Raw genomic sequence first — 16,387 nt, 5'->3', positions numbered from 1 at the left:
TACCTAACAAAAACAAACCCCTCTACATAAACTTTAGGGTTAAAAGACTAAGATCTATCTATCTGTGCAGGCTGTGTGTTGTTCACATCACAAGTTTGTCTGACAATAAATATTACACTATGCAGTCTCTACTGGATTGAAACAAACACGATGCCCCTGGTAGTCAGACACCATATGATCATTGCCTAGGCTTAGTGTCATATGATTGGTGTAAAGGAATAATGTCTATGTATTGCATGTATTGACAATGATGATGTGATGTAGTAACGCGGGCAGGCCAGATGTAGTTCATTTTCTGAATTCTTTGGGGAGCCAAAAAAAATGGACCTTGAGGGCCAGATTTGGACAGAGTTTGACACCCCTGGTGTATGCGTTGCAGGATACAGCCAGCTGCTTTGGGGAGTATGATCACTTTGGCTTCTGGATGGCCTATTTATTACCATTTGCCATCTAACTAACTGAAAGAAATTACCATCTTTTGGGTGATGAATATGTAAAAATGTAAAATTGTTAATGAAGATCAGCATGGATCAGACATACATCAATCTTGTTTTAGATGGAGAGAATTGTCAGGTTCGTTCAACATGTGGTGTAAACACAGCTATGCATAAATAAAAGGCATGGTTTGAATTCCTGATCAGCTTGCAAGTCCCAGTACCATACAATTTCTGAATCTTCAACCAGCTTCTGCATTTCATTGAACGTTTAAGTTTTTGCCTTTGGCTTAGGTGTTGCAGTGCATTATATTTCGACAGTGCATACGTTTTATATGGAATGTGTAGGAACTTGCAGCTAGGGCATTGAGACTAGATGCAATGAGTAGTATCTACAATCCATTAATTTCACTCTTTCTGCTAAATATACATTTTGTGTTACAACATTGAGGAGTTTTTCAGCCGTTGAGGCCTGGTATTATATGAATCTTTAGGTCACTTGAAGATAGTGAATGGTAGTATGGGAGATAAATGAACAATGCAGGATACAATATGTGACTTTTTTTTATTTTATTTTGCAAACACAAGCCTACCAAGTAGAGGGGATGATCTGTTTGTAATGTTGCATGGTGCAGTTATCTAGTATGAAGAATAATATCACAAATAATCCAACACCTACTATATTGAATCATTGCTACTACTGCTACAGCAATGTTCACATTCTCTGCCTATGGCGTGATTTGTGCATAAACTGGGGAATGGATAAACTGGGGAATTATATGTGTAATACCTGTGGAGGTTGTAAAACATGGTTTTAGGATTGAGATTAAAGCTGATGCATCCTGCACAGTGTGCGTTTAGTTATGGCTCTGTGTTATTATAAATGAATGTTCATAAAGTACAACTAAATTAAAAACAGCTCCTTAAAGAAGAACTGAACTCTGAAAGCTGTGTCAAAAATAGCGACACATTGGGCAAGGGACTGGTATTGCTTGTGGTCACCATTCAGCTGATCTGGTTTAGGACACTGATAGTTGTTGCAATTCATCTTAGATTGTTTCATGTCCATACTCTTTGAGAAAGAAGAAAATAATTTTAGACAACATTTTAGGATCCAGGGCTTTCATTTTTACCAGTAGAAATGGCCCAACAATGGTGGCTGTTTTTGTGTGGGCCCAGTGGGTATTTGTCCATCTCTGTAAAATGCATACATTTTTTCTCTGTGAGATCTGAAATCCTGAATGTGATTCTCCCTTGGCCATGTATGCAGCCTTTTTAAAGCAGAACTAAACCCTGTGATGCTCCCCTGTTCTTGTTCTTTTGCAGTGCATGGCAATCCTTTTTTTCCCCCCTATACTTTATTGCTATCTTTGGCCATTTTTTATTCACCAGGGATAATGTGATGAGTTCCATAAAGTGATCTGGGAGATGAGAATTCCTTTTGAAGAAGGGACATCGCCTGACCCTTTCTGCAATAAAGCTCTACCAGATCACATATTTTCAAAGTGAACCTTTAGTTCCACTTTAAAAAAAAAAAACTGTTGTATTAATCTTTCCATAAAAATGGTACAGGTGATAACTTTATATGAAGAGCAAGGGTGTACGTGGAACCCATCTGGACCATGTGGTGGTATCAGATATTAAAAGGGTACGCTCATATCCTTTGGGTTGTCACTTCAAATGGCTCTCTTTAATTAAATACAATCATTTCTTTGGGACATTTAGAAGTAAATGCAACGTTCAGTTAGTAGGTGATATTATATTAAAGGTATAATCATTTAATGAAACCCATATCTGGTTGTTATAGATTACTACTTTCTCCACCTGTAATTCTCAATGCTTCCTTAGTATGGTTACAACTTGTGAAATGTGAAGATTGTGACTTTAAATAGCTCTGTATTGTGGATTGTACACGTGCAGATTTTATATCTCGAGGAACATACAAGCACTGTAGTCACCAGTCATTGTTAATAAAACATTTGTTATGTTCCATTATCTCCAGCGTAAGTAGTTCTTTGGACAAGCTAGACACTGAATGCTGCCATTGTCTCTCCGTAAGCTGCAGGTAAAACTCATGTTTATATTTCCATGACACTTGTATGATCAGGAGCTGCATGCACCTGTAAACACATCAAACCAAAATGCTAAAGGGCAGCAACACACAAATGAGCATTGAAGAATGGAGACCGCAGAACAGAAATTAACCTTAAAAAAAACATACCGGAGAAAACATTCTATGTTGTAAGGCAGAATTTGTTAGGACTGCGGCATGGAGCCCATCAATGAGTCCGGGGATAGGCTAAACATAATAATGAGTTTATGTTTTATCTTATTACTGTGCTCTGAGCCAAGCTTTTACACACAGTTGCAACTTGCCAGTTGCTTATATATATATATATATATATATATATATATATTTATTTTTATATATCAATATTTTTGTGAAGGAAAGGAAAGAGGTTTGAGGCTCCAAACTGTGAAAAATTAATTTCGTATTCATATTCTTCTGATACATACATAATTATCTGGCTCGTCCATATTGAACCTTGGAATAGAGAAGTATCACCCAATATTTTTTATATATAAAAAAAAGGCTCCCCATTGATCTCTTTTACCTTTCTTAAGCTACTTACACACGTTCATCTCTGGCAAAAATCTGACCATGTGTAAAGCAGTGCCCCGATATTGGGGCAGATTTTTGAAGGACAACACAGCGGGGGGGTGCCACTTGATTGTCCTCCCCTCTCCATGGATCAGAACAGTGTGGGGTGAACATTTCCAGTGACAATCACTTGCAATATTCTCCCCAGCCCCTTATAGCCGGGCGCACCACCCGGCACCTTTCAGTAACCACCTGGCTGTTTTTGGGTCACAATACAGGGGCTGCCACCTACCTACAGCTTCTGCCCACCCAGCTTAAAAAAATCTGTAGAGAATACAAACTTTCATCGAACATCTGTACAAGGCTATACTTGCTTTCCCTAACCTAAGACAGTGACGACATCTCCCACCAGATTAGCCCTTCCAATTATTCTGTTTTAGACACATATCATAGTGGTGAACAGTATATATTATGCTGTTACAGCAAACCAGGGGAGCTTGCCCACTGACAATATAATAGGCCTAAGGAAAGTGCCAACTGTGGTTGTTTTGGTACATAGGCTGCCCAGTGTCCGGCATGTATCTGACATGCTTACTCAAGGCAGGAATGTGTGCTCAACAAGATGTATGTTCTTTCAATATTTACACAGCATTGCATGTTGATGTTCAGTAAATGTGTTTACTTTAAAACATATTTCCCATTTGCACTCCCAAGTCCACTGACAATATTATCAGTTTCAGGATTTCTTGTATGCAGCCTAGCTGAACATCCAACCCAAAAACCCAGAAATACATGCACGGTGGCTCAGAGGTTAGCACTCTGGCCTTTGCACCGCTAGGTCCCAGGTTCGAATCTTCGCCAGGACACTATCTGCATGGAGTTTGCAGGTTCTCCCAGTGTTTGTGTGGGTTTCCTCCCACATTCCAAAAACATGCAATTAGGTTAATTGCCCTCCCCCCCATGGACTATGGACTTTGTACAGGGCTGCGTAATATGTTGGTTCTATATAAATAGATAATATTAATGTCTGTTATCTGCTTTGATATCATTGGGAGTTGGGTTGATCCATGTTCGTTCTATCTGTCCCCCCATTGTCATATTATGTTACGGAAGGTGCACTCCATGTTTTCTTACTATGTCGGATCTGTGGTTTGCTGAGGAGGAGCTGCGTTCACATTCAAGTTTTATTTTTTTTCTTCCCATGGTAATGACTGTTCTGGCTGAATGAAAACAATGGACTCTCTGTGTGATTTTATGTCACCAAATAGCTCATTAAAGCGTACCACAGTTTATCAAATACAGGAACTGACTAGAGGAGAAAAATCCTAAATCTGTATTTTGTGTGGGAGTGTGAAAATACATTACATAAAGTAAATCAAAATGTAAAGGTTGTATACATAGAAGATGAGTCAATAATCTTTTCATCGTACATGTGATGCGTGACCATTGGCCTAAGGAGAACTGAACTCCAGGCTTTCCTTCAGGCTTGCATAGTTGTATTGGCTGCACCTCCTGTACTGAATTTGCTTGCATGGATATCACTTTACACAAATCAGCTTCTCACTGTGTGTATTAGAAGCTGCAGCAATTCATATAGTGCCCATCCCACTTCCTGATAAGGCTGTTCATCGCCCATCCCTGAAATTTAAAGTGGAGCTAAAGTCTAGTGACTTAAAGTGGAAGTAAAGGTAGTGATTGCAGAACAGGACAGGCGATGTCCCCTTACATAAATTTTTTGGAGCTGCGCATGCACAGCTGAGTTACTAAGAAAACCTGGGAATCCTGGCTGCCCTTGCCTAAATCAGGAATGAATGAATACCCGCACAGAAGGTATGTCATCCCAGCACAGGCAATGAAGATAGCCAAAGATCATCTTCAGGAAGGCCAGGTATACATGTCGGATGATTCTTCAGAGCTATTATCAGATGGAAATCTGGCATGTGTACAGCGCTCGTCCTGGCGTATCCATGAACTATTGCAATACAAGTGAGGGGAAGAGAGCACAGCGGGGTGCCGCTCCATTGTTCTCCCCTCTCCATAGAGCAGAACGCTCATTCATACATCTTTCAGTCTTTTGTCATTAGAAAGAATCATGAAAGGTCCTTTCCAATGACAAAAGTCTAACACGTCTTACGCAGGCGAAGAAAAGAAGAAGAAAGATGTGATGAAATGGGGATAGGTGAGCAATCGTGAGTTTAGTTCCGCTTTAATAAATTTTAGTTATTTCAGGAATGGGGGTGTTCGTGATTGGGAGATAAGGTGGGTCAACCAAGGAAGGCAATAAATCTGATATGAAACATAAGCACCCCCCATGACATGAACACAAATGTTTGTCCGTGAAATGCTGTCACGGTGCAGGAGTTGGCGAGTGGTTGGGTTGTACCTATGGTACCCTCTAATATGACATTAAAAAATGACTTTTATCTAAACAATACCCTGATAATTCAGACTTAAAATATAATATGGGTATATTTAGTGGTTTGTTTTTTGCAGGCCTTGAATAAGTTATGACCCCACAGCTGTTAGCAGGGTGATTTTGTGCTGCCATTGTCCTTCTGTCTGCAAAAAGCAGGCAAATGGCCCCCCAGCACACGGAATAGGAGCTGTAATCTGTTATGACGTTCCCTTGGCTTTCTCTGTTATTTAGATGTCGCCCGTCTTCCCTCCCCTGGAGTCACAGACATGGGAGACTTTCTAAACATAAGCCTTCCTCATCAATTGTGCATGAGTGTGCTTGTAGGTGTTACATTGTCATTGTGGAAACTGCCCGAACCAGTAAGTCATACAGCCCAGCATCTGCTGGTGACAAGAACTAGCAGCCCGAGGGTGTTATACAGCGGCATGTGTGTACATAGTACAGTGACCTCTGTGCAGGACACCGGGTGTGGAATTTTATGTCATACCTGAGCAAAACTACATATTAACCACAGGGTTTCCTATTACACATCTTAAATGTTACAATTTTCTCCTTGCAATATGATACAAATTGTTAGATATGGGGCATGCATCCCTTTTGTGTCCTTTTGACAGATACATATTTAAAAAAATCTTGTTCAAGCAGACATCCCAGGAACGGAACTGTGGCATGATGCAATTTTCCAATCCTTAGATATTGGGGATACATTTTTCTTTATGTCCTGAAAATATCTGTTGGTAAAAAAAATACTAACCTAGGAACTCTGCTCAATTATACATATCCTATATAACCATTGTATATACATCTTTCTAAAATTATTCTGTATTATTTTGTATATAGTACCCTTACCTTCTCTACAAGTCCCCTGAAAATGCCTGTAGGCGAAATGCGTCAGTATAACAAGACCCCCGTATATTCTGAGGATTAGGGATCCTCTGTATTAGATACAGGGTTTAATTTCCCATAAAGCTTTAAATGTGAATGACCTATTTGCATTGTTTATATTGTATCAAAATATGTGAATGATTGTACAATTCACTTCCACCTTATAACCTAAATATAACTTGAATTTGCAGATAAGAAACCCCAGCTTTCTTCTGTCATTTTTCTTTTCTCTATGATTTTGCATGTTGGGGTCGGCAGAAATGTAATAACCGTTGGGGGGAGGGCTAGATATATATGTATTGTATTTGGTATCCTTGTCACATCCAAATGCACAAAAACATATCTTGTTTGTGTAACCATCCATTCCCATCAATCCACCATAATATATAGATGAACAAAGGCTGTCAGGCTTAAAATCATCAACCAGGGCTGCACTAGGTGCTCTGTGTTCTCCCCAGAAATTTTGGTCATATGGAAGGGAGAAAGCTGTAAAAACAGACGTGTGGTTACTGAAAAGTGCCTACAAGGGGCAGGGGAGAACTCTGCATAAATATTGTATTAATATACAGTAGTATTGTTTTAATATACAGTAGTCACCCACGGAACAGGAAGTATGATATTCACAGCATTGCTAGGAGATGATATTGAAAAGCCACCTTCTCTAAAGACTGGAACATCCCAATATATAACAGTTTTGCTTTTTGGTTTAGGAATTCTAGCCTATATCACAATAAATTTTAAAAAACCTAAACATTGTGAGAGTATGTATGTGTATAATGACATTATACATGTTATTATATGTGTGTATGACACATACATATGCTTTATGGATTTAGGTAACCATCTTTGGCATCTTTGATGGCATCTTAAACTAATATAATATAACCTATCTATGTTTCAACATCAGACACTAGTTCAGTTGTAATACATACATTAATTTTTTTTTATTATTTTTGTATTCTTGCATTGCTTTACTGTACAGTAGTGCAATGTTCTCAGTGTATGCCCTGAGGAAGCCTATCGGTGAAACGCATTGGGATTGAGATGTTTCCATTTACATATGGAACTTACTTAGCTGCTCTTGTATAGATATAAGGCACCATTTCCCTGAAATCTTTAATTGGGGTTTATCTATCTATGTTGTATTGTGCTGGAATGCATTGAAATGCACGTTACAAATTACAGATAAACCCAGCCTTTTCTGTGTTAATAGCTAATCCACACTTTTGACATCATAAAAGTCTCTTCTTAACAGATTTATTTGAGGTATACGATCTCAGACCTCTACCTTGCAAGAAAATAAAGAAACAACTATCCTCCACCATATGGCCATACAATATAGTTGGTGAGAGAGCTGTTCTTGTACAAGTAGTCCCTGAGTTAAGGACATCCGACATACGGACGACTCCTAGATACGAACGGGCTTCCCTGCTTGCTCGTGTGCAGTACAGAGGCTTGATGGGTGGAGGGTGGCAGTTTACATGGACTTGCAGAAGTGGACCAAGGACTAGTCACTGCAATCCATGTGGTCAGATTGTGGCCGATCCTTTCCCCATTGCTGACTTACCATGCTTTATTCAGCATTTTCCTTGTGCGAAGGTGGCCATCTTGCTCCGTTGCAGAGCTGTACTCTTGATGAACTTATAACTGGCATGGGAATTTTTAGGAACCATTTGGAGAGATTTGGTGATGTCACCACTGTGTTTGTAGAAGAGGCCCCTCCATCCATTATGCATTATCCATTCTGGGGATATTTGCTTTGTAAATCCCTTTCCGCTGCTTCTTAAATATTCCCATGCCAGTTATCAATTCGGCAGTCACACTGCAGATAAACAGCTCTCAGGCAGTGAGTACAGGAGTGCCTAGGCACCCTCATATATCAGGAAGCACAATGGTATTGTTTTAGGAGGAATTTAGAGCAAAGGGCACTGCTTTCAGGGTGTACACACCTTGGCACAATGTAAGATTTCTGGATGATTCCTACCAAGTAGAAAGTCTTCATTTTTTTAATTCATTGCTACTTCAAAATGCAGTGTTCTCCCCAGCCACTTTTAGCTGGGTGCACCACCTGGCACTTTTAAGTAACCACCTGGCTGTTTTTGGGTGATACCCAATACAGGGGCCGCCACTCGCCTACAATTTCTTCACAACCAGTAGAAAATGGGTTGAACTGAAATTGATTATTGTATTATAATATATTGATCCAAATGGCCTGATTTATTAAAGCTCTGGACTGGAGAAAATAGACTATTATGGGGGAAAGTGGGTGATCCAGCAAACCAGGAATGCATGTGGCTCAAGATAACAACATTTGCCAACTAATTGCAAATTATGTTTTTAAATATTCATTACTGGTTTGCTGGATCACCTAGGCTCTCCCATGATAGTCTATCGTCTCCAGTCTTGGAGAACTTTAATCAGGCCCACATGCCTGCAGCAATTCATGAACTCAGTAGGGAAAGCAAGCCATAGAATATATGCGGCAAAAAATGTTTTTTTTTCTTTCATACCTGACAGAACGTACAGTCCTATATGATGTTGTGTTACGTTTAGTTTCAAGGCTGTTATATTGCATTTGGGAAGAGAAATGATTGAACTTGCATAGAAATATTGTACAGAAAGAATGCTATGTGTGACTCCGCATAGAGACATCAGTTCACCATAAGACACTGAACCGCTATTTATAAACTGATGCAGCTTCTTTGTTCACAAGATATGAAGGATATCAAGGTTTGACAGATCTGTGAATCCTATTCAAGGGAATCAGATTATTGTCTAAAATGCAGGCAACAGCTAAACATGTATACAATACCCAACCATCACAGGGGTCCATGCATGTAGACAGGAAGTGGCTACAGGAAAAAAGGTGATTGTGTTTTTTTTTGATCTTTTTTACAACATTTATTAAAGTTTATCTAAAGCCAAAACCTTATTCTGTATTCGGTATAGAAGTCGTTTTTTGCCATTGCATGTAATATTAGAATTGGGTGGCACAGTGGCTCAGGATTGAATCTCAGCATGGAACCTATTAAACATATTGATAGGTTAATTCCCTTCCCCTCCAAAAATTGCCGCCAGATTGTAGGGACGTAAGTGATATGACTCTGGAATTTGTAAAGTACTGCGTAATAAGATGGCACTGTAAAAAATTTGACCTGGTATCAGCCTACTGCAGTCTACTGTGGAGCAGAGCTCAGAGAGGGCAAAGAGCAACACAAGGGACCAATCAGGTGTGCAGCAGTAAAATGAACATGCTGATAGTAGAGAGGAATGAGTTTATCAGTGTGCCACTTCTCATCTCACTGTCCAATCAAACACTGGGGGAGTCCTTGATCCCTTAATACTTGGCCGCCATTGGGTCCTGCACTGTCATGGATCTTTCCTTTGTCCTAGCGTGTTGAGGAAGCGTTTGGCCCCTCCATATTCTTTATTCTTCTTCCTTCTGTTGGCTTTGTCACCTGATCTCGCACTGCGCAGGGGTGAGTTCGGGTGACCCTACTGCGTAAGCCTGAGTTGGGGCATACATAGAAGGAGCAGCCTGAAGCCTCCTGGGATACATGATATATATAACCCAGGGGTTTAAAAAAAATTTATATGTATATTCTTTTAAATAAAGTGATCATTTTGGTGATAGGTCCGCTGTAAATGAAGCTAAAACCGCAGTAGAGAAATAGCAGGTCCCTTTCCCTGAACTCTGTTGTCCTGTAGAGCTTTGCCAATCTCGGCACTGGAGGGAAGGAAATATAAATCCTTCGGCAGGTAAAACTTTTTTCATATTAGTCCCCCTTTAATTACATATCCCCAAATGGAGGAATTGCAAATGCAGCTCTGTTCTTTGACAACCCTAAACCAGGTTTAAAGGTGGAACATTCTCTGAAAATAATATGTGTTTGCTAACAAGAAGACATTGGTATTAAGCATCGGCTTACTAATAATAAAATGACGGTTTTATCTCTGTGATATTTGCAACAAGACCTCAGGGAGAAGAGTGATTAATCCCCAGATGTGGGCATTTACAATGACAAATGTTCAAGGTTTCATTTAAATATGATTAAGCTCTGATTAAAATGCAGAGAGGAGCCAAGAATTGGTTCTATAATTCTAAATGAAATTACATATTTATGTGAGATTAAAGTAAACATGTCACGTACTTGAAGAACATGAAATATGTTATAACAAAAGCAAAGGTTTGTACTCTTTCTAGATTTCTTTTCATCCTTATTGTAACATGCGCTCTCTAAATCAACAGAAACTATAAATATAATTTATCACTTTTTGAATTTTTTTTGTTTGATGTGAGATATATTGAACTAAAGTAGATATGTTAAAGAATTTGTTGGAGTAAAGTTACCAATTTGTGATCAGGTAGGACAGCCAAGAGTTGGTTGCTGGAATCCCTGGTAAAGTCCAGCTTTCCTGCGGTTACCAGGGCTGAATGAACTCCCATATGTCTGTGTGGGAGTTACAGGTCAGGGTTAAGCCCAGCCAATCAAAATGGCCAAAGACTGGAACAAGGAAGAGAAGAAGGAAGTAGATAGCAGCGCCCGTGATAGAACAGGGACAGGTGAGTATAACAGGGTTTAGTTCCACTTCAAGTAGTGTGCTATGTACAAGTACAACTAAACACTTTGGTATGAACAAAAGTCTAAAATCCAGTTACAGTTTCTTTCACAAGCCTTGTATACAAAACTCTTCCTTTACCTTCTCTGACTGAGCCAAATCTGCCCCCATTTGTGTCTCACACACTCCCCCTCACAGGCACTGCAGATCACAATGGGAGGGTATCAGCAGCAGAGGCCGTGCTGACAATCCAGAAAGCAATGGGCAGGACTGAGCGTGGCTGCATGCTGATTGACAAGTTACAGGCTTGGGAATCTGCAGTGATAAATCTGATAGGTGCACCCCTGCAACATTTTTCCCTCCACTGCAGCGCAAGCAGGAACAACCTATATGAGAGGGACAACTCTGCTCCAAATTCAGGAGCAGTGCAGCACCTTTGCCACCCCATCACAGGAAGATGCATTGGATTAACTTAACAAGCAATATCAACATGTACTTTGCAGGTTTAGGTTCCTTCCTTGAGCCTCACTACTGTGTCCTGTAATGGAAAAGCAGCTGGAGGATGGGACAGAAATGCAGCATGCAAAGCAGGGCCAGGCATTGGACATTCAATAAAATGTTAGATGCTAAGGACTGTTTAGCCACCCCTGCTTTACATCATAAAATGGATGTGGTTTCTAACATGCACCATATTGTGCAAATGATTTCCACATTGCATGGACAGTTTGTTATTGCCACTTTTTTAGTTTCTCCTAAAAGGGTCCAAAAACAGGAGATTGTGAATATTTTTTAAGCACCTAGGACTGATTGTGGATATCTAGCTACACAATGGGTAACATATTTAGCAATTCATAATGTCCTGTATTGCTTATTTGCCTTTCCTTAGTGAAAAATTTCCCAGGCTATGTTGGAATGTTTCTCTTCTTTCCAGTCGAACGTGTTTCTCTTCCCTAATAGCTGTGTAAACAGTGCAGTCTTGTAATCAGCAGAAGTTTACTGTCCACACTTCCCTGTTACTGTATGAAATATGTGGGGCTTAAAGCACAACCCAAGGCTCCTCGATAAACAAGTACCTTCTCATCCCTTTGTAATGCAATCAGGCATAGCCTGCATATAGGTGGCAACTCTGCTCTGAATTGTAAAGGAGCAATGCAGCATCATTGCCACCTCATCACAGGAAATGCATTAGGTGGTCATTACTGGCACGAATATCAGGTATTTGTGGGACTGCAGAAGGATTTTAAGTGCAGATGGATGGCAAAAGTGCTGCAACCAATATATTAGGGACGACTCCATAGTTCTACTTAGGTAAGGTTAATGACACCCTCAATTATACTTTTTTTTTTTTTTAAGATGTCTTTTTTTTTTTTAAGATGTCTTAAGTTGTTTTTAAGATTAAGATGCAATGGACCTGGCACTCTAGCTGTTGTAAGATCTCTCTATGTAAAAAGGAGAGAAAAGATTTTTTAAGGTGAAATTCCAGGCAGCTAAGCAGCTAAATACACGGTTGAAAGCAGCTAAATACATTGTTGAAAAACATACAAGGATTATTATATTCTTTCTTATGTTCTGGGTTATGAGAAACTGGAAGCTGCTATACTTACCTGTCCCAGTTTCGCAGCAGTGTTCTCCTTTTTCTCTTCCACTTTACGATATTCTGCTATCTTGATTGGCCGGTGATTGACCCGGACTTGGCAACCAAAGCTGATCTGCTCATGTTTGATCGGCCAGGTAAGAAAAATGACTGCAAAAGAGACTTTGCCTGTCCCTTTCTTCAATAATGACCTGCCTGATTGAACATTTTTAAAAGTTTAGTTCCGTTTTGTTTGCCAAAAATTTTCTTTTTTTTCCGCAGCCAGTCCTATGATTTCATGGCAGACAACATACCTTCTTTCTAGTACTCTTTTGTAAATTACTTTATCAGCTGCTTTTGGGTTATCACTTAGAAATTGAAAAATGGTAATGGGTCAGTTTTGATGCATAATAGAAGCTCTGGTTTAATATAGTTTATAGTGTTTCTGGTGTATAGAGGGTGAATTTCCCCATCAGGACCATGGAAAGCAACTACAGCTCGACTTTACTTGCTCTTTAATAATTGTTTTTGTGTAGATAGAAAACTTGCATTACAAAAAAGAAAAATATATTATTTGTCTTTCAGAGACACAATGTGGAGGATTTTCACGGGTTCTTTGCAGCTGGAGGAAAAGTCCAATGTTCTCCTGCATGACCTTCGTGAAATTGAAGCTTGGATCTACCGTCTTCTACGTTCCCCGACCCCTGTACCTGGTCAGAAGAGGGTTGATGTGGAAGTTCTGCCCTTGGAACTGCAGCCATCCTTGACCTTCGCCCTTCCTGAACCTTCTCGCTTTTCATTGGTGGATTTTCCTCTTCACTTGCCCCTGGAGCTTTTGGGAGTTGATGCCTGCTTACAAGTCTTGTCCTGCATTCTGCTTGAGCACAAGGTATAGCCAGATGCTACAACAGATGTATGAATCAGCTGTGACTATTTCCATGACTGCATGCTTCGTGATATACACTCATGGTTGTCTGTTGTTATTTTAAAGTTTGACATTTTTATTTGGAATTTTTTTTGTTCCAGGTTGTGCTGCAATCCAGAGATTACAATGCATTGTCAATGTCTGTAATGGCATTTGTCTCTATGATATATCCACTGGAATATATGTTTCCTGTAATTCCACTGCTTCCAACATGTATGGCATCTGCTGAGCAGGTACGATGGTGTATCTTCTTTTCATTTACTAATTACTTCCCAATAAATTTTATCATGTTTTGATCCCCATTATCCATGATTTGGTCAATTTAAACTGGCCCCGTTATACTCAAATTTTAAAAATCTAAGCATTTTGCTTTTACAATTGCAGGTGCTGGGCTTACTCATAGTTACATAGTTAGGTTAAAACATTTATATAATTCCATCAAGTTCAACCACTAGTGAAAAAAACTTATCCCAGATAATAACCGTATACACATAGTTGATCCAGAGGAACACACACACAAAAAAAACCCTGGTACAATTTGCTCCAACAGGGGAAAAAATCCCTTCCTGATTCCATGAGGCAATTGGATATTCCCTGAACCAATGGTTTCAGTTGTCTTTCCTTTAAAACTTTATTACCCAGTTATATTCTGTGCTCCTAGAAATCATCCAGCTTTTTCTTAACGCAATCCATCTAACTACTTCCTGAGGGAGCCGATTCCACATTATCACGGGCCTTACAGTGAAGAATCCCTTCCTTATCCAGAGATTAAACTTCTTTTTTTCCAGATGCAAAGAGTGTCCCCTTGTCAATGACCTTAAAGTGAAGAGAGTTTTCTATATGGAGCATTTGTATAATGTGATCATTTCCTCCTTTAAACGTCTCTTCTCAAGGGAGAAGAGGTTCAGTTCAGCTAATATCTCCTCATAGTTCCTCCATTACTTTCATTAGTTTAGTTGCCCTTCTTTGCACTCTCTCCAGTTCCACCATATATTTTTTTGTGAACTGGTGCCCAAAACTGAACTGCATGTTTCCATCTCTGCAGTCTATTCCTCTTTTAATACAGGAGGGATCTGTTATGGATGCTAACCCAGCCAGGTTATGTGGGTAGCTAAGTTATTAATCCACTGTTTTTTGTTTTTTTTAACATGGCGGAATCCTTGAAATAACCTTTTAAGGTTTTAGGAACCGAACCCCTTTCTATAATTACTCTATCCACACCTCACAGTACATTTGTGGTGGTCAGTAGGCTATCCTTAAAGTTAGTTAAAAAGTAATATTTGTGTTGGTTAAATTGACACGAGAGCCACGATAACTCTGGAGGAACCCTGGTTGAGAAACCATGTATTAGACGTTCATCTACCAGGACTGCCGCCGTGACCCCCAAGGGTATAAGTTCTGGCCCTGGGATGCAAATCCAACTGTAGGGGGGTGGGGATTCCGAAATGCAGAAATCATATGCAATATTTAATGCTTATATTGAAAATTGTATTTTCCCCTGTTCAACCTCATTATTATTATTATTATTAATAAACAGGATTTATATAGCGCCAACATATTACGCAGCGCTGTACATTAAATAGGGATTGCAAATGACAGACTAATACAGACAGTGATACAGGAGGAGAGGACCCTGCCCCGAAGAGCTTACAATCTAGTAGATCATACATAGATACATAATGAACATATGTATACAAACTCTTTACATTCCTTTTATGCTGCCAGAAATGTGTTATATTTATTGGCTGTATCAACTGTGCATTCTGAAATGTCACTATGCTCCTGTACAGTGTATGGAATTTTTTCAAGGTCTTCCTCTATTTCCTGGGTAGTAACTCTAATATTGCAATGGCACTGTCATCAGATTTTCAACAGCCTTGGACTAAACATTAGTAAATTAGAATGGCATATTTTTTTAGATTGTTAATTGATTACATAATATAAACTGAATTTTTAGTCCTTGTCCCACTTGCTGCTTTAAAACCGATTTAGAAAAGCATATTTTTAACATCTAGGTAAAGATAGCATTGGCTGCTATTTTCGAGAGCTGCAGAGCAATTGTATCCTAAAGTAATAAATCAGAATTCACATGTTATTTTCACAGATTAGAGCTTCTTTGAAGGGTGACAAGTAATTCCTGATTGCCTGCTTTGGTTTGTCCCCTATCTGTTTTGTTCCAAAACTTGGTTACTTTGCTACAGATAATCTATTGTCTAGAGCAAGTTTTCTTATTTTTAGTTTGGGAACCCTTAAAATAACTTTCAGGTCTTAGGGAACTCCTTCCATAATTACTCCATCTAACCTCACAGTACATTAGTGTGGTGGTCAGTGGGAAGAATGTCACCCTTACAGATCCAAAAGGATCATTGGTTTTAGTTAAATTGAGCCGAGAGGCACTGAGATTGCCCCCAACAACCTCTGGAGGAACCCTAGGGATTTACGGAATCCTTGTTGAGAAATACTGGGCTAGAGACTGTAGCATTCTATCATGTCTTGGAGTTTATTTCAGATATGGATGTTTTTGTTACTAATATTTTTTTGTTTTTGTTCTTCAGCTACTTTTGGCACCCACCCCATACATAATAGGAGTTCCTGCCAGCTTCTTCCTCTACAAGTCTGATTTTAGGATGCCTGATGATGTCTGGCTAGTAGATCTGGACACAAACAAGGTGTGTATTGATTCCTTCTCTTCATTGTGTACAGTTACTTGTAACATCTCTGATTTCAGTGGATTTTTCTATCTCGTTTTGCAGGTTGTAGCCCCTACTAATGCAGAGCTTTTACCCATACTGCCTGAACCAGAAGCATCCGAGCTCAAGAAGCACCTCAAGCAGGTGAAGGGGGAAGCTTTCCATTACACTAGCTTTGCTGGCATCTGCCAGTTAAAGTTATTGCTTTACATGTTTTTTCTGCGTGGACCAGTCTAGTTTCTGTCTTTTTTGTGTTTTGTTTTTCCTTTTTACAGAATGGCTCTTCCTTGTTTTCTCTCATC

At 39.4% G+C, this 16,387-nt stretch overlaps 1 protein-coding gene across 42 annotated transcripts in view; it reads left to right on the top strand.

Moving 5' to 3' along the window:
* Nucleotides 1-16,387, top strand: part of MADD (MAP kinase activating death domain) — an 84,737-nt gene that overhangs the window by 19,215 nt on the left and 49,135 nt on the right. For all 42 annotated transcript variants that reach the window (XM_072421989.1, XM_072421982.1, XM_072421986.1 and 39 more), the window contains exons 4-7: nt 13,056-13,359; nt 13,497-13,628; nt 15,951-16,064; nt 16,149-16,229. In XM_072421989.1, coding sequence (XP_072278090.1) covers nt 13,056-13,359; nt 13,497-13,628; nt 15,951-16,064; nt 16,149-16,229 — 631 coding nt within the window. The remainder of the gene's footprint in view (nt 1-13,055; nt 13,360-13,496; nt 13,629-15,950; nt 16,065-16,148; nt 16,230-16,387) is intronic.

The sequence above is a fragment of the Pyxicephalus adspersus genome, chromosome 9, assembly GCF_032062135.1.
Source record: "Pyxicephalus adspersus chromosome 9, UCB_Pads_2.0, whole genome shotgun sequence".
Lineage (NCBI taxonomy): Eukaryota > Metazoa > Chordata > Amphibia > Anura > Pyxicephalidae > Pyxicephalus > Pyxicephalus adspersus.
Note: the sequence above shows the minus strand (reverse complement) of the source record. Positions and strands in the feature narration are given on the sequence as shown.